At 37.8% G+C, this 26,407-nt stretch overlaps 1 protein-coding gene across 1 annotated transcript; it reads right to left on the bottom strand.

Annotated features, from left to right (window-relative positions):
• Nucleotides 1-6,883: 6,883 nt before the first annotated feature.
• On the bottom strand, nt 6,884-15,867 carry STEAP2 (STEAP2 metalloreductase; the record flags this gene model as incomplete). The annotated part of the gene is made up of 4 exons (XM_084282817.1): nt 6,884-7,168; nt 11,938-12,102; nt 13,129-13,656; nt 15,376-15,867. The coding sequence occupies 4 exons, from the start codon at nt 15,865-15,867 to the stop codon at nt 6,884-6,886; spliced, it is 1,470 nt and encodes a 489-aa protein (XP_084138943.1).
• Between the last annotated feature and the right edge of the window lie 10,540 nt (nt 15,868-26,407).

The raw sequence follows: 26,407 nt of genomic DNA, 5'->3' as shown, positions 1-26,407 counted from the left end.
TCTAGGTCTGCCATTAATCTCCTGCTGACTTTGCTGAGTGTTCTTCTCCTACTCTTCATTTGCTGTTTTACAAATGAGGTGTGGGTTTGCTGTGTGGGTCTTCTGCCCTAGCCAAACCTTTGCTTGGCTGTACTGAATGTGTACATTTTTCAAAGCCATCTATACTGTATCAAGTACGACACTAAGCTCCTTACAGTACAGAAATCAGTCTGCTGACTACTTGACTTCTTTTTCAGTCTTATTTCTTGTTTTGGTCAGTAGGATGGGGAAAAAGAAGGGGGCACACAGGAATGGGAAAATGTGGTACTGTACTTCCTGATCTCCTGTGTTTGATAACCATCAGAGAAAAAAAAAAAGCTGAAAATCAATTGGCAGCGCTCAACCTTAAACCTGTGAAATCAACAGAACTTTCAACAACTGGATTTACCTGCTTATACCATGACAATGCAGTGCTTAGGTCACTGTGTGCTAGGGATTTGACAGGGACTTTCATGCTGATTTTTGTTGTTAAAGGGAAGCACAGTAAGTCACAGCAGACAGAACTTATTTTTTTTCTACAGTACCAGTTGGACAAAAGTAAGCTGGGGTTCCCAGTTGCTAATATAGTTATCAACACGGTAAAACAAGCACTGTGATGTACAGAAACAAGGCAAAGATTTAAAGAATCTAAGAAAAGACAGATTTCAAGGACCAAAAAGTTATTGTTATGACATGCATAGCAAAAATATAAAATATTTTTAATTTAAAACATATCTAAATTCCATTGCTTCTAGGGAGTGTCTTTGTCCAGGGATCTGGGAAAGCTATGTAACTTAATACGAAATACATGTAAATGTGAATTCTGCTTCTGCACTCTTCACTGACTTCTGCATCTCGACTGAATTCAGAATGGTTTATGTTGCTGTTTATGTTAAGCAGAGTTTCACCTTGTGTGTATCCTTTTCCTCTTTCCTCTTGTGTTGGCATAAGCCTTTTTGGAAAAAAAAAAAAAAAAGGCATATACTTTCAAAGTGAAGGACTGCAAAGTGCTTCACCCGTTTTTCTCATTTTAGCAGTAAAGCTTTCACAAACAGTAAGGCATAACCAAACAGGAAGAATGGCTCCACCTTACTTGTGCCCAGCAGTCTCCCTTTTGCCACAGATGTTTCTTGAATGACTAGTGGATTAATATTTACTGGTAGTAGTACTGCAGTATCTACTTTGGGTTCTGAAAACACGGAGAGTACATTACAATGAAATACGGGAAACAATTCTCCAGTTTATTTCTGTGAATCTGCTCTTCTGATTATTTTTTTTTATGAACTCGCATTGAAGTTCTGCATCTCAGGGAAAATGTTAATCAGAGTACATGTGTTATAAAGAAAAGCAAAGTGAAGTCTATTATGCATAAGCACAGAAGAAAAAGCCACATACCTGACATTGACTTTTTATTGATTTTTTGTGAAAAACAGAGTCTATGGAAAAATAGGTAAAAGCATTACTAATAATTTATAATAGCCCTGTTCAGAGAGACAGCACAAACAAATTGACAAATGACTACAAACAGAATACCAGGAAAAGACTGCATATATGGAAGACAAACTATGTTCACTGCAAGACACTGCCAGCAAGGCATGAAAAACAATATACAATGACAAGTTGTTCAAGTCAGTTCAATGTGTTACTTGTTTTAAAGACTGCAATCTAGTTAATTCAAGCAGTATCATATAACGATACAGTATCAGTACTGCAACTTTAGTTATTACATTTATAGAAAATACTACAGGATGAACATCCAAGAAATCAAAAATGTGTGCATTAGGAGACATATATCTGAAAGGAACTATGCATATGTAACTACTACCACTGCATATTGCTACCATTGAAAATATACTTAAAACTCAATCTATCTAATCTTTATGCATTTATATATAACTTTGATTTTATCACATTCAGAGGAAAGCTGTTTCCTAGCTATAGTCGTATGTGAAATTTATATCCACTTGGGAACTCATTGCCTTATATTAAACAGTAATTTTTCTTAGTGCAAGTTGGGCAGCATGTATAGCTAATTACATACATAGACACACAATATTTTATAGCCAATTAATGCTAAGTAAAAATGCAAATGTCCCTTCTCGTGTTGGCACATCATATTATGCACAATGTTAGAACAAAACGTTAAATGTGGCACCAATTCACAATAACCATTACCGCAAGCTAGATAAGCAAAGGACTTGCAAAATGGAATTTCAAAATAATTAATCTCTGAATAATTCAAGAACATGAGGACCTAATTAACTTGTACATAGTTGCCACCATTAATAGAATTGTAAAATAAAATTAAAGACAAATACGGAATCTGGAATGGAACTGTATTTCAAACAGCGTTAAGAAGAAATACCTTCACATCCACGGAAAACAAATAACCTGTTGCTAAATACACAGAGGTTTCTAATTTCTAATATGTGTAAAGTTCTGCACTATATATCAAGCACTATTTTGCTTTTATGTAACAGTAATAGAGAGAAGTGAAGGTTGTTTTCACATTAGGCAGGACATCCCCACAATCAGTAAACACTTTATATAACTTTACCAAAAAATATACATAGCAAGCTATTCCTCAAAATACATATTTATTCTCCTAAATAACTAAAAAATCTAAATTAATGTATTTTCATATATTTAGGCAACTGAAACCGAACTTCTAGCCTCAGGTCTCACTCCCATGAGAAGTCCTTATTCAGGTTCTCCTATAGAAACCAACGGGTTTGATCACATGAATAAAGATTCCTTATGTGACTAAACATATACATGGTATGATACAGAATGCGTAATAAATGCATGAGTGTCATTTTATTTTCAGACTTACAGTGTCTTGTTAGAGTGAATTGGTCCTTAAAATAAAGCACACTACATGAGATTAAACAAGTCATCTTATCATTCCAGTTAGAAGTAAATACATGGCCTAACTGGAAACCATACATTATTTAATAGCACAAATATTTCACAAAATGTATTCATATATTTTATCTAAAAATATCATATATTTATTAATACTTCAGTATTTCAACTTTTCAAGTAACTTATAAAATTAAACCACATTTTTGACTTTCAATACACGCAGTCTGAGGAATAAACAACACACCACTATTCCCGCTGGACACCTTTGGCAGTTCAAAATTTAACAGTTTAACATTCTTGAAGAAGTTTAATGATGAAATAACTTTGCATAGGAAGAGGGCAAATACATTTCTGTATACACCACGAGTGGCTGCATGATACGTTACAATGCATGGACTTAGACACTAATGCTCAAATAGTACAGCATCTTTCTTCTGCAACACTATCACTGTTGCATCAAACAAGAATTAGGTAATTATAGGCAAGATGAATGTTAATTACATAAGTTGAATTAATATAAAAATAATAGCAGCATACATAATGATGAAATGTAATCAGCTTGTCAACAGCAACGGTTTCCACCCTAAATTTGTTCATAGGTATGAAATTCTGCTTTCAGTTACACTGTCCAATTCCTGTAGTTTTAATGAGGTTTCACGCACAGGCACCATTCTGGGGCAGAACGCAGCACGGAATTTATCTCATTAAAATACTCCAAGACTTTGTGTATTTTAATATTATTCACACGCTGTTTTCTCTAGCATGAAATTAATATCAAAGACTTGAAATAGTTTTACACAAACAATACCACGGGTGTGAAGATTAAATCCTTTCCAGACAGCTCACAAGCAAATATTCCTGCAAACACCTATGTGTGTGACTTAGTATAACCATGAGAATAGTTGTATCAGTGGAACTATTTATGCTAATTCTTTAATTAATTTTATTTAAAGAATTGGAGCACAAATGCCTAAGCTTTGTGTAGTTTCTGTCAGAAATAATGGAATAAGAAGCTAGGAAATTCAGTTACATGAACTTTTGCAAGCCTTTTGAAAATATACAGCTTTCTGTATTGGAGTGTATTTACGCAGAAGCAAAATTAGCAGTTGCAACCGTCACTTGTGCTTCATTTTATTGGATATCTACTAGCTTAGGCTCCTGTCTATATGCAACAATAACAGATTGTATCTGTTTAGTATCCAGACTGTTTGATAAAGTAGTATTGGGTTTGTGCATCACCACATTTATCACTGAAATAGCTGCATATTGGGAAAGGGAAAATAAGGTTATTGCTTTGAAATTATCTGCTCATTTTTTTAAAAACAGAGAAAGAATACACATTTTTTTTAAATTAATTTGATGGGCTTATTGATAGGTTTATTAAACTTTTTTTTTTTTTTTTTTTTAATGTATTTCTTTTTCTCTTCCATCTTTTCCTTCCAGAAAAAAAATGGGAAAGTTTCAAAGTTTCTAATTTCTAACTTTTGGAGGAAGTACAATACAATAGTCCAAAGGCAGTATCTGTCCCAAAGAAGCCCTAAATCATTGACTTCCAAGGTGCTGAGGGGTTATGTTTGAGGATAAATCACTGGACAGATGCTCTTTTTGGAAGAATCTGCCACTAGTCTGCTACTGGAGAAAAGTCTCAATGGACCCTTGTCTAACCAATAGCTTACTTTTCAAAACTAGGTGAAAAAAAATAGATTTCTCTTTCTGCTCCTGATCCCCTGCAACTCTCATGTTTCTGCTGACAAACATGAAAATCACTACAATCACTAGGGGCCCTACAAGGAAGCAGGAGATGGTCTCTTTATCAGGGAGTGCAGTGATTACAAGGAGTAATAGTTCGAAACTAAAACGGAAGATTTAATTAGATATTAGGAAAGAAATTCTTCCCTTAGAGGGTGGTGAGGCCCTGGCACAGGCTGCCCAGAGAAGCTGTGGATGCCCCATCCCTGGGGGTGTTCAAGGCCAGGCTGGATGGGGCTTTGGGCAACCTGGTCTGGTGGAAGGTGTCACTGCCCATGGCAGGGGGGGATGGAAAGGGGTGATCTTTAAGGTCCCTTCCAACCCAAAATATTCTATGATTCTATGAAATACAATTGAAATATGGTTCTATTCTATGAAATATGGTTGAATTCTATTTTTTCCAAAACATGTTTTCAGAAACCTCCATTTTCAAAGAGAAAAAAGATTTACTGACAACATGTTACATACAAAGAACGTTTAAAGACATAAATGCTTTAATTCTGGAAAAAAAAATGCATGCAAATATATTCGGTGTGAAAATTTCATTGCAGCGTTGGAATTGAATGTACTTGAAATTGGAAAAAAAAAATCTAGCTGCTTTTTGATTTGCAACAAGCCCAAAACATAACATTGGCTTGACGTTTGGGGAATACAAATACTACAATTAAAATAAAATTGTAGTAGATTTTTGAGTTTGAATTGAAATTATGAACAACTAACAAAAACTCTTCAGATTTAGGCTGGTGTAACTGGGAGCAGAATTTGATTCTAGATTTTATTTGTTCTGTGGAGCTGTTGGTTTCATTACAGAGGTACTCAGATTTACAGGACTAATAACGTTTAAGGATATATTCAACTTAAGGACTGTGTATTTCTGACAGGCATCATATACTAATGACAATTTCTTGGAAATAGTAAGTGAAGTTTCAGCTAAGAAAGTCAGAGATCCTAAGTAGTGCAAAAATAGATATGAAAAATATAATTCCATATATCTAAGGAATATTTGGACCTAATCACATTCATTAAAATAAATATTTTCCTAAATAAGTAGGGGTAGCCTGAAGGTACATGAGTTGGGTTTGGCTATTTTGTTAAGAATAAAACCAGACAAGCAGTGGTAATAAACAATTTTGAATGTTCTTCTGAATCTCACAGGAAATGGAAATGCCAAGTTTCAGAGGTAAAATTTAATTTTTAGGTCTAAGAATAATTTTGTTTCTTAAAAATTGATGTATATCCCAGAAACATCTGGTGTAAAAGTAAGACTTTCTTATAAAAATAGAAGATTGTATTTGCACAAAAAAAATAGTAAGATTTTAAGACAGATTCTGGGAAATTCATGTGTAACTATTGAAACTCCAGTGTAGAAACACAGAGCATGAGTAATGTGATGCTTCCATGTTGTAGCAACATACTGGAGCTTCAAAGTGAAAACAGACTTTTATTTTTGCAGACCTCTCAGTATTATTTCTGATATTTCAAAATCATTCTTAAATCAAAAACTAGTTGCTTGCACGTGTACTTGCATGTTTTTTTTACACAAGAATGTTTTGAATTTTCATTGTATGACACACAGAAATAAAGAAATAAAGAATAAAAGAAATAAAGAAGTAAAATTCTATGTGATTCTTTTTAAAAAAACCCATGTTAGTACAATACTATTTGCTTACAAGATGTATAATTAAACCATAACTGAAATTGGTTTTGCATATTCAAATCATGGAAAGTTGTAAAACCACACACAAATAAATATGTGCAACACTTCATTACAAATTAATTTCAGTTGCTTCAAAACCTGATTATTTCCTAAATTACTAACTCTATTAGCCCATATGTTGAACTCCCTAACACAGAAGTGTGGTTTAAATAAAAGAGACACTGCCCAGAAAAATGTGGTATTAATAAATAACACTCTGACACATGCTCTGAGTCAAAGAAATATCTCAAAAGTATGGTTATAATGAAATACTGCCATGATACAACTGTGCAAAGACGCATTAAAATGTTCTGATTTCATAATTATCTTCCCTCTGTAATTCAAAATAAAGTATTTGTAGTTATCTGAAGGAGCAGTTTCCTAATTATAAATGTCTTATAATTTTTTTGAGAGCTTGTACTGTATGCCAAGCAAGTCCACAATGACTTTACTCAGACAATACATAAACTCCTGAAAATACAAGTTTATGACAAAAGAACAACAAACAAACAAAAAAGACCATCTGCAACAGTAGTAACAAATAATAGTCTACCATCACATCACAGTTATCCTTTCTGGGGAGAGATGTGGAGCAGACCCACTTGCTTCTTCTATAACGTGGCTTTTCTCCCATCCTCTTCTAATTCTCCTTAGTTTCCTACTTACACATGGCAAAAGTAAAATGATCTTACCTAGAATTACAATGGAGGGCAGAACAAGGGCAAGAACAAAATTTGGTGGTGTATAAAATCTGTAATACTCTTCTTCAAAAGCTCTCTTCCATCCATAAATCAGTACGTGGAAAGTACTTATGATCAGAGCAACATATCCGAGCGTAGACTTTGAAAAAAAAAGAGAAAATGGGGAAAAAAAGATGAGATAACAGCACTTGGTCCTTCATCAGACACTTCTAACCCATGATTTTAACATTTCCATTAGACATTGTGTTAATGCACTATGCGCTATTTTAAATTAGCACTATGTGGTTTTAAGTTCACTTGTCCAACTAAGAACTGAATCGAGCACTGATTTAAAACACTAGAATCTATAGGCTGCAGTCAAAATTGAATGAAAATAATCTTTGTCCAAATTGTAAGTAATGAAAGTCAATTACAAGACACGTAGATAAATAAGGAATAATCTCAGCGAAATTACCAGAACAAACTCAGCTGGATTTGCAATTTTCCTGTTTCTCACCTATGAGGTTAGATGGCAACAAGATTCATGCTTATTATGGAACAGTGCAACTCTGTTGGAAGAGATCCGGGTTTATTGATCCAAAGTTTTATTGCTTCAAGAAGTGCCATTTGCTTCTTCCTCACTATGACCTATATCCACAAGTTTGAACTTTGCATAAACCATCCCTTACCTTTTGCTACCCACTAGTTAATGGGAATATCAGGACTATGGGATTTGGGCAGAATGGCACAAGGCAACCGTGCAGTTCTTAAATGGGTAGTACTGGATTAAATGGCAAGTAGAAGGTTTGCACAGCACCCTGCAGAGGACCTCTTATCACTTAACCTAAGTCATTCTTCTGGGGGGGTCATTCACAGTTTCTGTGAATCTGCCCTTTTAAATGCCACTGATCTGCAGAGTTGAGTTAATATATTGACTTTTCCAAAGCATGGTAAAAGGACTATTAGGGTCTACAATAGCAAAAGAATTTTTTCTGCATCAAGATTAACCAGTTTCTAGGGAAAGGAGAATGTCTGAGCCAGTACCATTTGCAAGGATTAACTGGTATAAAAGGAGAAGTACTTTCATTAATTTCTGCAGATCGCTACCATGTTTTTTAACTTGCCAATATTTATCCATTATTTTTGCCAATGTGGAGACGTATCAGAGCCACCTAGGTTTAGATATGCTGCAGCATTTTAGTTTCTTTAAGAACGATTCTGTAAGAAATGAAACAATCCAAGATGATCATTCATGGATACTAAAATGGTAAATGCAGCATCTGAACAGAAATTCTGGTAAGAAATTTAGGCTGTAACCAATACTATCAACCCTGATGTCTGATAAATTATTGCAGATTTTTGGTGGTGTGGCTGTCCTGAAGTCATTGCTTTTATATCGCTGCCAGCAGGGAAAAGGGCACGAATGAATCATATCCCCCATTTCTTCATCAGGTTTTCTGATGAAAACTGTAACAATTCTTGAAAAAGAATCAGGAGGGAAATGCTGTACAAGCTCTTCCCAGAATTTTCAAAATCATTTTAATGCTTTTTTAAACTCCATCTACAAACTAGTTTTGACACATCTGTGTATGTTTTTGTATCTAACGGTCAAAATGGAAGCTAGCAAGTACTGATACGAACATTAAGAACTAACAGTATAAGGATGAGAAAAAAATGTGATGCATAGAGACTCTCTTCAGTTCTTTTTTTCCCTGTGTAAAGTTGTTGTATGCTTCTTTGAAGTGTTGGCAGGGCACCTGCTAGTAGTATGTACTGGTCTATTTCAACGACTCATGTAATAATATGGATGTAATAATATGGCTCCAAAGACAGTCCTAGAGGAGTTTGTCAGCTACTGGCAGTGTTTTCTTCCACTAGGCTCTTAATTGCCTCTCTTGTTGTATTTCAGTGCTGTACTTTTGACAGTAACAACATTGCTTAGCGAGAAAGAGGACATTCTCCACACAACTTAGTGTTCTGAGGGGTTTCTGTTCATTTGTTTGTTTATTTAGGGCGGATCTGCACTAGAAATTCCCATTAAGAAATGTCATCTTTCCCAGCTTGCAGTTACTGACAATGACTTTTCCAGAAGAACAGGCAAGACTGGCTGCCTTGGCTACTTAAGTAAAAACTTACTGCAAGAGGCTGTGTCAGTACAACACTTGTGTTTGTTATAAGGACGATGCACTTGATTTTGCCTGTATCTGCTCAAAGACTAGAGCAGTGCCTGCAACTGCAGCATTACAGCAATGAGCAGTTATGAAATGAGGAAACTCAGAAGAACTGATTGAAGCGGGCTTGGACAAAAAGACAGCAACCAGTGCAGAAAAAGGCACTGATGGGTAGCGGAACAGTAAAATAAAACTGGGTGGCAGGACTGGATCATAGGACAAATATTGACCAGTAGTAGCCTCAAAAAGCCAAAGCTGCCCATCCGTATAGATGCTAACAGAAAAGATGTTTCAACTGAGCAATAAACGATGACTGCGCTGTGGAAGCTATTAACTGCTAGAACGCAATCTGTTTAATTCTCAGAAGGTGAAAGGGAGAGCAGCTGTCACTCAGGTTTACAAGGCTACTTCCTTCTGCAGAGGTTTATGACTGGACAACATGGAGGAGGGAATGCAGGGATTAAAGACAACAGATCTCCTCAAATGTAGTTGTGCCTTGGAAGGAATACATACTGGAATTCTGTCATCTTTTCCTTACTTCTTAAGATGTAAAAAGAAAGGGATGAACATGGCTACAAGAGCTCAAAGATCAATTACACTGATGTTACCAAAGAGAGACCGGGAGAGGCACAGCATGCTGATGTTATAAGAGCAGAGGACTGCTTGAAAGCAGCAAGAAGGAATACTTTTTGGTGACTGGTAACTTCATACTGGTGAGTGAGTATGTAGCAATATTAGTTGTAAATGCTGAGAACCCCTCTGGCAAGGCTCTAGAAAGTCTGCTGAGAAGGAGGGAAGAACATTGGTTGCTTTGCTTCCTAATCTTCCACTGAATTGTGTTTCCTGGAAGCTGAGTAATAGATTAGCATGTTTCCAATGGACTTGCCAATTCTTTTGTCTTTTTTGTCAGTCGTCTCTATTTTGTTTCTTTTCCTTCCTGATCAAAGTTATTTTTTTAGCCAATGTACAGGATTCACAGCCAAGGCTACTGATAAATTGGACAAACTGGCATTATTGGAGAAAAAAAAACAAAACACAGAAAACAAAGTGCTAAAGGAGTAGAAAAGATGTAGGAGAAAAATCCGTAAAATATTACCAAGAAGATGTACATATATGGAGACAGAAATGTGCTGTGAAACAAATCTGCTTCAGGGATTTTTACCTTCACAATGGTTGAGTACCTCCTAACAATGCATACATAGAACAGGCATTTTCCAAAGCCTGTGTTTATGTGAGGTATACATCAAATTCTCCCAAGAAGAGGATATTGCTAAACTTATTAACTGCCTGTAGCAATTCTGACTGGAATCTTACTCATAAACTTGCTAAATATCTACACCTCATACTTTATTCTGGGGGAAAGTATTCTGTTCTAGTGGGGAAAACAAGGCAGAGCAGCTCTTCCTTGAAGTGTTTGGGCAAGAAAGGTTTTAGTAATAATCGCCCCAGAAAATTTTATAGAGTTGTGCTAGCAAACAAAAGGAACGTCTACAAAAAAATAAGCTTCCTACTTCCAACCATCCTAAATGGTTGACTTGTGCTCATTTTTACTAAGAAAGGTAAGCTTTCAAAGCCGATCTGTTCTGTCCATTGCCACTTTGAGTGGTTTGCTTTTGGTGTGAACTCTTGGACTGGAAAACAAAAGCAGTGGTTATTTATGCCTATGTTACATAATGCTAATTTAACTGATAAACTCCCTGAAAACTGAAGGACCAGGTGCAGCACTGCTTGCTGACATTTTCCATTTCCATGTATTTTATATGAACACTTCAAGATTGGTTTCAAAAAATGTCCTTTTCTGTTTGCAATATATTGATTTAGCCAAGCTATTCTGTCTGCTCTGATAAAATATGAATTCTCTTTTATTTCTTACCCACATCTATCTTTGTTTGCTATCCAAATATATTTAGAGGAGAAAAAGATGAGTGCTGAAGAGGAGTTAAGAAAACGAATGCATTAGTTTAGTTGCCACAGCTTCTTTCTTCAGTTAGCACCTACTCATGTAGTGCTAAGGTCATGCTAAGATACCTGCAGAATTTCATACTAAGTTTCCATCACCTAGGGTCTCCTGCTGAGCACACTCTTTATCACTGCCTGATTCTGTGGCTCTTCTGTCTGGATTTTATGAGTGTTTTCTCTCTGAATCATGAAGAGGTAATCAGATACTTGTTTTGTCTAGCTTAGGTCCTGGTAGGGCAGATACAGTTCCTTCCTTCTGCATCACTGCTCAACCTTCATATCCCCCACTTCTTCAAAATTCATACTCTGAAGGAATTCATACTCTGAGCCTGCACTACTTCTCCTCTTGAAGTCTTTTTCCCTTGATCAAGGAGGCTGGAATTTTTGGAACTTCTGCCACCTGCATTGTGAAATCAGGCTAGGTAAGATGGAGGCATCTCCAAAACAATTGGGAAAATCAGAGACAGACATGATTTCTGGGCAACAACATTCACAACTGATGATTGTCTACAGTATTAGAAACACTGGGGTAGAGGTCTGTTTGAATCACTGTACGTAGGGGCAATGCTACTCAGGAGCTTGTTCTACTGGAACAATGCTAGAAAATAGCTTATGTTGTGTACGTTAATAATTTGCTAAGTCTAAACTCAGCTTTTATATTGTTTTTATTAACTTAGCTGATAGGAAAAACAACACACTATTATGTCGCAAAGTGCTTTTCATAATAATAATAATCATTAAAAGGAGTTAGTTACAACAACTAACAAAAAAAAAAACTCTTATTTAGAAGGTAACATACCTGAATAAAACTGAACTCCCTCCAGTTTAAGGCACTGTTTACTGAAGGGATGGAAGTTACTGCCAGCAAAGAAAGCAATCCGAGACTCATTATTCCAAAGGAGATATACATTTCAATTCGCCACACTTCTTCCTCATTCCAAGAATTTTCAACATTTGCATGAACCTGATGAAGGAGTAGAAAGGAAACACTTTATTCTCCAGAACAGTAGAAGTATCAACAGAAGTCTCTATAAAATGGGGTCAAATATTTCAGAGTTTTTCTCCTGTGTTGGAAGAAAAACAAACAAACAAACCAACAAACTATTTTCTTACTGCTAGTATTGGGTTCTGTTAGATTAAAAATATGTTAAGCAGGAAAACAGATGAGTTGGTAAAAGAAAATGTAACATTATATACTATTAATAACAATTATCTTATAAAAAGAGATAAATCTGAACATTCTACTAAAGTGTAGAAAAGGAATTATATTCTTCAGATGTTGGAAACCTATATCCTGTAACATAAACTGGGTGAATCCACAACTATTTCTAAATGATGTAACAAATTTAAACACTGTGGATTCTAAAGGATGAGAGATTTGTTAGAGATTATTTCATGATTATGCAAGACCAATTGCTCCTGGGAACATTCAGTCAATCTCTATTGCTCGTAATAGATACCGTTCACAGAATTTCTAACAAATAAAGTGTTTGTACCATTGGTCCAAAAAGTTACAAAGTAACAGGATTTTTATCTTACGAACATAAATGTATCTGTGAATATTATTACAGCATCTGCCCTTAGTACTTCTTCACACTTGTAAATGCTCTTATGATATACATACATCTGCCTTGTATTAAAAATACTCAGTGAAGAACTTTCCTGAGAAACTCAGAAGTTTCCTGTGGTGTTGCTCTTACCCTGTCTAATCTACATTCTCCTTGTGTATGTTACTGCCAGGGATTTAAGCAGAACACATCCTTGATTCCACCTACTACACAAACTTGAATGCAGCCTGACCGAGATGAGAACAATGCGCAGATATTTCTTTTACTCTCCCTTCTTACTAAGCACTACCTCTGCATATGATAGCCATAAATATTTTCCACTGAAAACAGGGGAACATATTCAGAAAACATGAGTTTTTGTGTTCATGGGTCACATGTACAACCAAACCATTTTTGGCTTACTTAGCTAACCATTGCCTTACCTGCTGATATGCCATATTGAGGAACAAATACCGCTCTGATCTCCTCATGGGTAAGCAGAGGCTGTATGCCACATGCACTGTGGCAAAGAAAAAACTGAGTAGCCCAAGCTGCTTTCGGCACTGCAGCCAGTTGTCCAGCCAAGGTGGAAACCTCCTATACTTGGTACCGTAGTAAAGCTGATAAGCAGCTGCAATAAGTCCTGACAAATACACTAGGGAGAGCAAAGTGATGGCAACAATTGGCAGAGTCTTGTTCACAATCTCAATGGGGATCTTGTAAAAGTCACTCTGTTGATTTCTGACGTACGGATGGATTACATCTCTGATGAAGGAATAGATGAAGAAAAATGTTGCCAGGCTAATGGCCAACACCACAGGCCCCTTCCACAGTGTGAACAGTCGCAGTGGTAAGTTTTCAATCTCCCTCGAAGATGACAATGCCCCCAGATCAATAGGAATAAAACCGAGCTGACGGGCAAGCTCAGTAACTTGATGGCGAGCCTGAACATTGTTACTGCATATATAGACCTGTTGGAAAAGTCAGGTGAATTGCAGTCACAGAAAAAGACTTGAAGGTTAAAAAAAAGCAAACAAAACAAAACAGAAACAGAACAAACAAACAAAAAATAACTCCCCAGCAGCCTCAAGGACAAAACCACAGCACTGCTGCTATAAATTGTACATCGCTATCCCAGATTATAGCACCAAGATAAGAAATAGAAATTAAAAATGGAACCATACACAAATCCAGCCAAGATGAAAATATGCACACTGACTTAGGAACAAAGTAATGAAAACAAAATTGGCATTTTCTTGAAGTTAACAACAAGATGATTGTGGGATGTCAGGGTAATCCACACATTAAAATGTCTCATTCCCCATATTGAAATGTCTATAGGATTGGATTGAACCTCAAACAATGATTAAAATAATTTCAGAAATTCTTCTCTCTCAAATATTCAGGCATCTTAAATGATGACCCCAAAACAGCTGTAGCACAAACAGAATGCAAAGCAGAAAACAGCCTAATCCATATATAATAATTTAAGCTTCACTTCATGATCCAGATTTCCACAAAAAAATGAATGTTTTATGGAAAAAAAAAACAAAACACACACACAAAAACAAACAGCAGCCAAATAACTCCTCCTAAAGACCATTTTTATTTCCTCCATAGCAAAAGAAAAGCACCACTCGAAAGTACTTTAAAGTCCCTTTAAAATTGACAGTGGGGTAGTTTGCCCACAACTGGTGGGCAAATAATCTGCATTACAGCTAACATGGTAAGTTTTGACAGAAATCAATTACTTATAGTGGAGTGCTACCCTAAACGGGGATAAAAATAGTACAGTGAGGTTATTTTTTTAAATTATGCTAATTCTGTATTGATTGCATTCCATTATTATCTGCCTGAAGTGCCAGAAAACTCAGCAATCTCCAGGAGTTACGTTACACCAGTCAGCTCTCGTGTATGTCTGAGTCCACAAAGCTGTGAAGGACGGGGTTCTTGCATGTCTGTGTAACGCTTTAGGGAAGCCAGAAAAACATAAACCTGCCTTTTCTATATGCAGGATGGATTTGGGGAAAATACTGGGAAGGAATTGGAACATGATGTTCACAAGCCGTCCTGGATCAAACGAATGATCACTTAGAAACATATGTGCCTCCTTCTGTTTCCTCTGATTTATGATCTCGGGATATTCTGAAAGCTCAATACTGGGCTATATTCACTTTGCCATTACACTGAATGCAAACACTTTACAAGAACTGACTCCTGAGCCCTGGGATCAGGATCTCAGATTTCTGTGCATCTTTTTCAAAGCTCACCCCATGCCAACCAATACTTAAACTAAAATATACTGGGAAAGGCTCCCTTCATCCTTGCACAGAGCACAAGAATACAAATTAATGTATTTCCTCCAGAAGACATTAGAACCCCATTCTTTTCTTCTTACTGTAGTCATCTAAAGGTCAGCTGTTCAGTCTAAGCTAGTACCTACATTTCCTCTGCAATCTTTAAAGAGACGCAGGCATCCCTGAGGACAACTTGAACCATTTATTCTATACATAAACAGGGGATAAACTGGACTCCAAAAGTTTTATTGGCTATTCCAACTCAAATTAAACACCCAACACTAGACACACTAAGTCAGGCAAGGTGAATCCCATGAGTTCTGTCTGCCTACAGCCAGTTCCTGTCTTTTTTATTTCACAAACAAATCAAATGAATACAAACACAAAATTTACCTGTCTGCTGGCATCCTTTGGTCCTAACTGTAGAGACCAAGCTGAAACAACGTTGAATCCTTTGACAACCAGGGAATCTGGGAAAAGTGATGCCAAATACTCTGCATTGGAGTCTGGATATTGGTCTACTCTTGTATTGTTGCTGACATCAACCAGAATTTTACCAATGAGTAGGTGCTTGAGGTCCCACAAAGAGGCATAATGTTCTCTGTGAATGGCTACAAAAATGATGTTTGCTTTGGCTACTGCATCTTCATGGTGAGTGACATCAACCACATGGGGAAAGAACTCTGCAGCAAGTTTAGGGTTTCTGCTTCCTACAACCACGTGATACCCACATCTGATAAGCCTAATCGTCAGTGACTTTGCAAAGTCTCCACTTCCAATGATGCCTATTGTGATCTTACTGGCATCCTTGATGCCATTGGCAACATTTGGTAGAAAAGTTTCATTGAGGTTCTTAGGACTTCCCATCATAGAGATTGATTCCATACTTCTAAGTCACCAAACCTACAATGCTGTTTTCTGGAAAAAAAGAAGAGAAAATAACAGAAGGAAAAAAGCAGTGTCATACATTTTAATGAGCTGTCAAAATCCATGCACACCTCTGGATACAAATTCTGTGGATCCAATTTTCATGTTCTATTTTCTCCTTCATAAAGGAGCAAGACAAAATTGATTAGTGCATATGTGTCACTAATACAAGGACAAGCACAAGAATTTCAAGCACTTTAATAATACAGAAGTAAATAAGAATGTAGTGAAAAACTGAAAAGGAAATAAAAAAGTACAGGAAAGATAGTACCTATATTTTTAAAACCACTTTAATTAAAATCAGCAAATCAATGAGGCATAAAGATGCATGACTGCTGATGCTGGTTTAAAAAAATGCATAATGTAGAAGGGTTTAGAGAATTCACACGTTTGTAGGAAGACGGCAGCAAGGTCAGTGATTAATGAACAAAGATGAAAAGGAGGGAAAGAAGTTAGATTTCTTCAGTATGAAGTGTGATCAGTAAGTAACTCTTGACTAATTCTACATAACACATTCATTATATGCAGGTACCAAACTGTCCAGTGGTAACTATCTGATTTAGAAGGACTTAGGTATGGAAATCCTGATCTTAGCCATACTGCTCAGGTATCCTGTCTATAAAACTGAGATAGCTGATTTACAGTTTTAAAAAAGGATTGTGATGAGAGCCATGTATTCTGATCACCTACATTACAGCAAACACAATCAATTTTGACAGAAGTCAATTACTTAGAGTGCAGTGCTATTCCGAACATAGTGCATTGCTATTCGGAAAGGGGATAAAAATAGGGCAGTGAGGTTCATTTACAGTTTTAAGAGGACTGTGATAAGAGCTACACATATAAAACCTGCATACATATAGTATGTATTATTACTGTGATTATGTTTGTTTGTCATGATGAATCTCACAATGTTTTTCCAAAAAAAAGTACCAACTTTTTTCAGGGAATTCAACAAAGGCTATATGAAAGACAAAAGGGTGAAATAATTGCGTCTCCGTGAAAAGAATAATTCTGTCAGCACACAGAAACTCCTCTTTATATTTAAAACAGATCTTTGTATGACAGCATGTCTATATTCATAAAGGAAATTAAGACTCACTAATATAAAAGCTAGAGTTTAATCTGGGCAAGTTTTAGTACTTACTTAAATTTCAAATCTTTGAAGACTGCAGTATCTACGTATTCATTCTCCATTCATGGTGGATTTCAAAGGTAAGCATGGAGCAACCTTGGCAGACGCATTCCAACTCTAAGTACTGTTGTGGTATAAATGATATACATGGACCAGTACTTTTATGATTTCAGTCTGAATTAAAAAATAGAACTCTCAGGGAGTGGAAAGTTGCATTTTTCAAGGCTGACAACTGGATTCAGTACTGGACGCCTCTGAGTTACATCACAACACCATTCAGCAGACAATCTCTATTATTTCAGTGTCACATTACAGACTGATTGTTTAGTTTTGAGCATTATATGACCACAAGAAAAATGAATACAACAAAAATACACCCTTAACTTTCCTCTGACATTAATCCAGTAACTTAGAAATAACAATGAAAACAAAATGTTTCTTATTAAGATTCCCCTCCTATTCAAAAACAAAGCTTGTTTCTCCTATGCCCATTCAATACAATAATTAGGTCTAGGGACCTTTCAAAGCCTTTTTATTCCTGGCTGCTACAGTTTTAAGGAGACAATACATGTACATCCTTCTCATAAGAATAATATATTCTGTGTATGTCCAGTTCAACCATACAAACTTGTCAAAAAGTTACTTTCACGGGGAACAAGGAAAAGTTTTTCTTGTACTATTCAAGCACAGTACTGACTCACTGACAGATAGTGTGTGACAGATTTCACACAATCAAAAAAAAAAAGATTAGAGACTTTTAAGACTCAAATTCACCACTGCAGTAAGGGAGGCCGTGAGCAATCAAAGTCTCTCAGAAAATTAAAAGAAATACTGCTATAGCTTTGGAGAGAAGAGGTCAGTAAAGTTGTAACAAACACAAAAAGACAGACATAAAAACCAAAAACACAAAACAATCCCCAGGAAGGAAGCCTTTGCATGAAACCACAGTTCTGACACAGGCGGTTCTGCACTGTAGAATAGGAATGAGCTCTGAAAATCAATGAAGCAATAAGGAAAGGCAGATTAAGGAGGAGTAAAGGGAAAACACCAGGTTGCTGCTGTCTTGGGAGCTATCAGCAGCAAACCACACAGAAAGGTGAATGAAACTCTTTCTGAGCAATCATCTAAGGGCTGATATAACAGTAACCAGTGGGGAACTTTACCCAGTCATTAGATGGGAACACACTACGTGTGTAGAACAATCTCCTACAATCAAGAGTAGCTTTGTGCTCCAGAAGCTTGGAGGAAGCTGTTTGAAAAATGTACTTCACTGGGTACTTTTCATTTCAGTTTTTGACTAAAGGGAGGAAATCACTGAAATTGGACTGAGATTCTAAAGATGGAAAATAGTATGTGAAAGTCACCACAAAATCAGTGTTCTAATAAAAGATTCCAACAATTATGCATTCTGGTAGAGGTAGAGCACACAGTGTTTTATGCATGCACTGAAACAAACATTGACTTCTTTCGTGCCATATGACCCAAAATGCAGCTAACACACGACCAAAATGCCAGCATTTCCCGTACCACGGTGGGTTCACATCCAGGAACACAATGAGAATAGTTGTATTCTGATCAGACAAGAAGAGATGTACATCAAGTAGACGTCACAGAATATGCATGCATTCACCGTGTGATTAGAGAGCCTCATTCCAGTTCATGCCATGGGATATGAAAGTACTGCAAAACTTACAGGACTGGAAATGGAACTGCCAAGAGACAGTGGGCTACTGGTACTGTTTAGCCATACTGCAGCCTACTTCCAGTTTTTGTCCAAAGAATCCATGAGAGGGGATATAGGACATGGAATAGGACATGATAAATTGCTCTCCTGAGCTGAATTCAGTCCACTGTCCACAGATTCTGACTATTCTAAGGAAAGTAGAATGTGAGGAATGGAATAAAACTAACAGACTTCATAAAAACAACCTCAGGCAATAGACAAGCATGAGTCTTGGGCAAATAATCTAAGAGATGGAAGAAAGCAGAGAGCTGGCAGTTACTGAAAGGGACTCAGTGCACAAAAGGGACTCAGTGCACAAAAGCAGTTCAAAGGCAAAAGTGTGTAAAGACTGTCTTAACTGCATCAGGAGTACTTTAATGATCTGAAAAAGTCACACAAAAGATATAAAAAAAAAAAGAAAAAAGAAAAAAGTGGGGGTACATGGGTAAGAATCATTATTAAGAGCCAATGCTAGCATGTAGCGATAAAATCAGAGCAGCCATGGTACAGAAATGAGTTACTACTAGTAAAGGACATAAAGGGTAGCAAGCAAAGCTTCTATGAAGACAATACAAGGAAAAAAAAAGGAAGGCAAGGTTCATTACTTAAGAGCAAAAGGAACAAATCATAGGTGATGCAAAACAGGATGGAAGTGTGAAATGTCTTATGCCAGACCCCAGCAGAAAGGTTAACTGTGACTAAATATTTAATGAAATTCATCTTGCAGGGAGACAGAAGGTGAGGTCAAAGTGGAAGGAGGTAGGTTAAAAGACCAAGATAAGATAAAGATTTTCGAGTCAGCGGACACTTATGAAATCCCCCCTTGATGCTTGAAGAGCTGACCCAAGCAATGCCTTTAGAAGTCAGAGAGGACACGAGAGGGAGACTAGCACATACCTCCAAGAGGGGGGAGGAGGAGGACCAAGGGAGGTAAAGACTTGTTAACCTAACTCGAGTCTTTGGAAAGATTTTACAGCAAATTATTGAGCAATCAGCTTGTAAACAGTCAGATGAAAAGCTGATAAGTAGCTAACACGGGTTGTTCAGGAGCACACTGCAAGATAAAAAACACCTTGTACAAAATAACTGGCTTTGCAGATACAAAAAAAAATAAAAGGGATGAGAGAAATTTGACAGCAGGAATGATACAAATTTGACAACTGTCCTTAGATAAACCCAAGAAAACACAGCAGAGCTACATCAGCCAGACGGGGACCCGGCTGTGACAAACTGCCCCGGGCAGCACGATCCCTGGAGGAGGACAGCGAGCAGACAAAGCCTGGCCGTGGCTCTGTCAGGTGCTGCCGTGAGGAAGGGGCTCGGTGCTGCCCGCGGGGCCCCGCTCCGGCGACAACTTACGGTGTGGCAGCTCCGGAGCGGCGGCTGCTGCTGGTGGCGGTGGTGGCGGTCACCGAGGCACTGCCGGAGCCGGGGCGGCGGGTACCCACCTGGGACGAGCTCATAGCAGCGCGGGGCGCCCGTCTGTATGGCTGTAAGGACACACCGACAACGCCGCCCGTGAGGGGAGCGGCCGCCCCGACCTCTCCCCTCAGCCCCCTAGACACAAAATGCCCGCCCCGGAGCAGAGCGGCCGGGCCCGGCTCCGCGCCACAGCCAGGCCGGGAGCGAGCGGGGAGCCCCCGCGGGGAAAGAAACGGCGCTCACGGGCGGCCCGAGGGGGCCGCGGCCCCGCCGGGAGCCCCCCTCCAGCCCCGCTCACCTCCTCCCGCCCGCCCGCAGGGGCAGCGCCGCCGCTCCGGCTCCTCAGCCTCGGCCCCGCAGCGCCGGGCGGGCGGGGAGGCGGTGCCACCCCGCCGCTGCTGCCCGCCCCCTGCGGCCGCTCCCGGGCACCGCCGGCCTCAGCCGGGGATGGCGGCGGGGTGGGGGGAGTTGATGGCGGGTGCCCGCGCTGCCTGTGTGGGGCTGGTGTGGTGGGGTTGGTGTTTATTTGGGTTGGTGGTGGGGTTGGTGATGGGGTTAGCGCCATGGTGAGAGGACCCAACGCCAGCTAAACCACAGGGCCCGAATCCTCTGTGGCCCGGTCGAGGAAATTTCCAGCTGAACACAAACGCGGCTTTATTCCGGAGAAGTGCAGCTCCTGATTTTAACGTTTTCTGACTCGCCTAACATATTATGCCTCCCGTTAAGCTGTGCTGTGTGTATGGCGACGTGTCACCCTTAACCCTTTAACACATTTAAAATAAACAGCTATAATGACCATCGCTCATGTTTAAGCAGAAAGGTAACGTGTAGAGATGAAATCATGAATGAAACACTGGACATACCCACTGTCGTCCTGCTAATTTGTTTTTCTAGTGCGTTAGCTGAGGGCTTAATCATAATGAACCATGTAATCCATTCAAACTGTTGTTTCAATAAATAAATGCAAACAAACATGCTGCAGAATTTGAAAAGAGCTAAGAAACTTTTTAATTGTAATTCAGAAGCCATTTCTCCCGCAAATATAAAACACATATATAATGTACATATATGTAATGCATAATGTGTATATATGTATACATATATAACATATATATATGTGTGTATAACATATATATATATATATTTGTAAATAGATGCTCTGAAATTCCAAATGCTATGATTTTCCAAACTGCATTTTGGCTCCCGGGCTGTGAGGACTGGTCCCATACTCCGGTAATCACTGGAAAGGTGAACCCATTGACAAACTGTTCAGAAATGAACTGGTCCTTTCCACGGTGAGAGCTGGCATTTCAGCCCTTCATTTTCTTGTTCTAATATTCCCCTTTTCTTTGTTATTGATTCAGAAGTTGTCATCTTAGGCTTGTTCTTCTGTAGCCAATAACAACTTCAGGAGTTTAGATTTAAAAATTTTAGTTCAAACAACAAATGTATCAGAGAAAACAACAACAACAAAATGGAATATTGCTTTCTGCATTACTTGTGGCTGCTTATATGCTGCTTTATGTAACACAGTCATAAAAATATCTACATTAAAAAAGGTGTATTCAGTCATGAGATGAATTCATGCACCTTGAAATGATCCCTGAATTCTCTTACCTGTTTCTCATGCAACTGTTTGGCTTGTGATTGCTCACTAGGTATGTTTTCCATGTGGTTGTCTTGACCAGCTCGTGTACACAGTGTGCCAGTTCAGACTCTGATCCTTCATGCCTAACACACCACTGTTCCCAGTGATGTCATTCAGTGACATTTCCCACCAATACTCTGTAGTTGTTTCTACATGTTACTAGAATGAGTGAACTTTATTCAAAATCAGTGTTAGTCATAAAATTGTGAAGTACATTGTTTTGTTTTGTTTGTTAGTGTTGATATGCATATCCACTTCCTTTTTCTTGTAATGAGTAATGGTTCTTTACAGAATCATATAGGATGAAAGGGAATGACTTGACGCTGCATTAGGGGAGGTTCAGATTGAATATTAGGAAAAAGATCTTCTCTGAGAGGAAGGAGTAGGCTTCCCAGAGAAGTGGTCATGGCCCCAAACCTGTTGGTGTTCAAGAAACGTTTGGATGACACTTGTAGGTGTATGGACAATGCTCTCAGATACATGGTTTAACACATAGGTTGTCTTGTGTGGAGTCAGGAGTTGGGCTGGATGATCCTCATGTATCTCTTCCAACTTAGAAGATATTATGATTCTATGACAAGGAAAACTAAGAGTGGGCCTAATGTCCTTGGGCCACTGTACCTTTCACTTTTGCATAGTTAATCCACAAATCTTTATTTTGTTTTCCTTTTTTTTTTTTTTTTTTTTTTTATGTGATCTTTCCACTGTGTGCCAGCCTGTCTAGCTTTAGCTTCTGTGCATAGCAGAAAAGGAGGAAACTTTTGAGTTTTGTTCATTTACCAGCCTACTAAACAGATACCACTAACTTGATACCTATTACATTATCACAGAATCACAGAATCACAGAATTGTCTAGGTTGGGAGAGAGCTCAAGATCATCGAGTCCAACCTCTGACCTAACACTAACAAGTCCTCCACTAAACCATATCACTAAGTTCAACATCTAAACCGTCTAAATCATCTAAACATAATTCCAATGCCTAAAACTTGCAGTAAGTTAAAAATTAAGTCAGTTTGGATGGCTTCACTTGATCCTATGTTTTCTTTGCATGTTTTAAAGGTTTTACAGTTTGAATATCCTTGTTTAAATTGATAGCAAAACAACTCGCATCTCCATTCTGTCGCTGTGTATTTGATCCATTCAAACAGGAGAAGCAAAAAGAAGTCCCCATTTCACACTGAGTTTAGTATGAGGGCCTTTTATACACGTAAAACTCACTGCAAAGATGGAATGTGTATCTTCAGTGAGATTATGAAATTGAGTTGAATAACTTTCTCTCAAATTATATACAAAGCTCTAGAGACAATGTAATTCTTAGGTGCCTTGTTGAAGGTCTGTCTTAAACAATCAATTGAAAAAAAAAAAAAAAAAGAGACTATTTTCTTTTAGCAGGTGCTTTACTTTCTTTAGGGAAGTCCAGGGAAGCATTATTATTTCTTCCTTTAAGGGATGGAACATAAAAAACAAAGGAGTTTCCAGTTTGCAAATGGAAACAGATATTCTGGTTCTTCCTCTTGGCAAATGGAAAGCAAAGCCCCAGGGATTTTCCTGTGGAAAATGAGTGAAAACAAACACACAGAAATTTGCTTCCTATCGGGGCAACAAACCCAAATACAATCATTTCTGGCATACTACCCTTAACACAGCTAATTTTGTACCTGAGCAGAAAAATACAGTATTTCCCAGCCAGGAACATTCAGGCCAACTATTTTTTTTTCTTATGGCAGCCTACAATTATTTTAAAAATAAAACTTGTACCTCTTAACCATTCTTTGTAAATACAACATGGATCTGAGAAATTTAGAAAATTGTAGCTTATTATTATTTTTTTTTGTAGAAATATTGTTTTATTCTTTGCATTTTTCTGATTTTTGAATGTCTTGAAATGTACTTGAAATATTATTATTATTATTAATTAGTAGTAGTATTATTAGTATTAGTATTTAATAAAGATACTCTTTAAAAAAAAATAACCACTAGCTAAACAAATAAGAAAAAATAATGGTAAGTACCTCTACTGAAATCTCTTGCCTTCACTCTTTGGATTTCACTTGTGATGTCCCCTTTTCACTAACTCTGCAGGTATTGGTGCTTCTTTCAGACTATATAGGATCTGAGCTTCAGTAGTCAAAGGCAAGGACAGAAAGACATAGTCAAATAAATAAAAAAAAACCATTTAGATATTCTTTTGATGGAGAGGAGAGGAGACGAGGAGATGAGACAACTCAAGAGGAGACAAAAGGAGGAGAAAAAGAATTAAAAGAAAAAAAATGAAAGAAAAAAGAAAAGACAAAAAAAAGAGAGAGAGAAAGATGGAAAGAAAGAAGAAAAAAGAAAGAAACCCCTTATAAAACACATTTAATAAGCCAAAATTGAGAAAACACATTTAATATGCCAAAATTGAGAATCCTTAGCATGTCATGTGAATCAAGACAGAGTGTCTCCTTCTTCCCAATAGGAAGCACAAGTTAAAGGTGATTCGTTCAAAACAGAGGACAGATACTCAACACCCCACCACTACCCCAAAACAGAGAAGATTCAGACCTATAGTTTCATTTCTGTGGCAATCCAAGTAACAGAGAGTATTGTTTCTGATATTGTTTTTATGACCTGGCAGATAAATAGTATGCACCAGAAAGAAGCTGAAGGAAGGAAACCTCTCCTAGCTTTCTCTGACTATGGTTTTCCATAGCCATTGTTGAGGCACAGCTAAGGAGTTTCAGGACCTTTGGCTTCTTTGGCTTTAGCTTTGTTCTTTGGCTTTGTATGAGCACAAGGTCTTGTATGACCTTTCCACATCTCCCTATAACTTTTGAAACACCTTTGCTTTGTGGTGCAAGTTATAGAAGATCAAAATCTATCTTCTTGGTTCATGGCTATTCATCTTAAAAAGCTACTTCAAAGTGGGACAGTAGGTTCTAAAAATGTGATCTTCTGTCTGCAATTAATTGTTGGACCCAAAGCCAGGGGTAAAACAGATTATTTTTAGAATGTAAACAATTACATCCTGAGCAAATTTTTCTGTAAGTTGACTAGATAACCAAGAACAGAGGTGTGTTCTTCTTAATGAAGATATAGATATTGAAAAAATTGAAAAACTCATTTAAAAAAACATTATATCTTTGCCTGAATACCAAACCAGCTGAGGGAAGCACAAGTTACATTGTGGCTTGACCACTGTCTGACAGTTTAAGACTAGTGTTTGTGTTACAAACAGTTTGGGATTGCAGCTATTTGAAGTCAAATTTCCTTCACAAAGCTGCAGACCACAGGTTTTGCATGGGAGCGGAAGAAAAATAAAAAAAAAAATAAGATCATTGCATAGTATGTAGCATAATAGATGTGAAAAAATAGAAATATAACATTTAACATATTAAATGTTTATGGTTTTTAACATCTTCATTATTTTATTACATTACATTATGTACATTGTCCTAGGCTAGGTGTTCAGTTATTTTATTCTGAATATGTTTTTTCCCTGAATGGAACCATGCTGTCGGTGTAAAATATTCCTTGGCAAATGAAACTCAAACCACGATAATTCAATTGCAGCTCAGCACTGTGGGGAGAAAACCTGTATCTTTACAGAACAATGAAATACTAATTCTGTTCCCAGTCCTGTGAAAATTTATGTAGTTAATTCCACAGAAATGAACCGTGGTCAGTGAGTTGCCGCAGAGCCTGAAAGTTAAGCAGTTCTTTGCAAGATCAAGGCAACAGCTTTTCAGTCAAGACTTAAGTTCTCATTCCCAACATACTTGTTTTCCAATCATACCAAATTAGAGCAGTGTATCAGTCTGAGAGATTTCCTCTTGAAGTAAAGGAACATAAGACACACTACTTGGTTAGACTGATGGCCTATCTAACCCATGTACAAGTGTGGCAAAAGAGAATGCTATTTAAGGTGGGCGTGCAAGCCTTACCACTCTATCTCATGCTCTTCCCCCAAATCCTCATTTGTATTAGTGATGCCATAGGGTACATGCCTGCAAAGTCCTTTTAGTGTCTTTTTAGGGGCTGTTGTCTCTGAGTTTAAGTCCCTTTTGAACCTGTTGATGCTGTTTGCCTCCACAGCCCCCTGTGGTAGCAGGCTGCAGGGGTTCTCTACCCACTGTACAAAGATGCGTGGTCTTAGGCAGTTGTAAACTAATATCCTACTGGTTTCACTGAATCCTCCCTAGTCCAGGGCTTGGTGAAAAACAGTTCTCTCTTTATCTTATCCACTCTCTTCATTAGTTTGCAAACCTTGATCTTCTGCAATCTCCCATCCCATTTGAAATGCCTCTGCCTTTTTAGTCTCATCCTGTAAAGCAGCTGCTCCACACCTTGATCACCTGAGATGCAAAGGGAAAAGAATCGTATGAAACTTATTATGGGCTGTTTTAAGGGGATTGTGAGAATGTGCAAGACTTCTTATGGGATGCTTTAGAAAAGGAACAAAGGTGGAGTAAGGGAGGGATCAAGGTGAATCAGGGAGGAACAAGATTAAGAGAACAGAGGGAAAAGGGTGTTAAGAGGTATTGTTAAGTGTTATGCTACATACCACATATTCCACTCTCCAGCTTCATG

Source organism: Netta rufina (assembly GCF_964035555.1).
Source record: "Netta rufina genome assembly, chromosome: 2".
NCBI classification, from domain to species: Eukaryota; Metazoa; Chordata; class Aves; order Anseriformes; family Anatidae; genus Netta; species Netta rufina.
The sequence above is the reverse complement of the archived record's forward strand: the minus strand, read 5'-3'. Positions and strand labels throughout refer to the sequence as shown.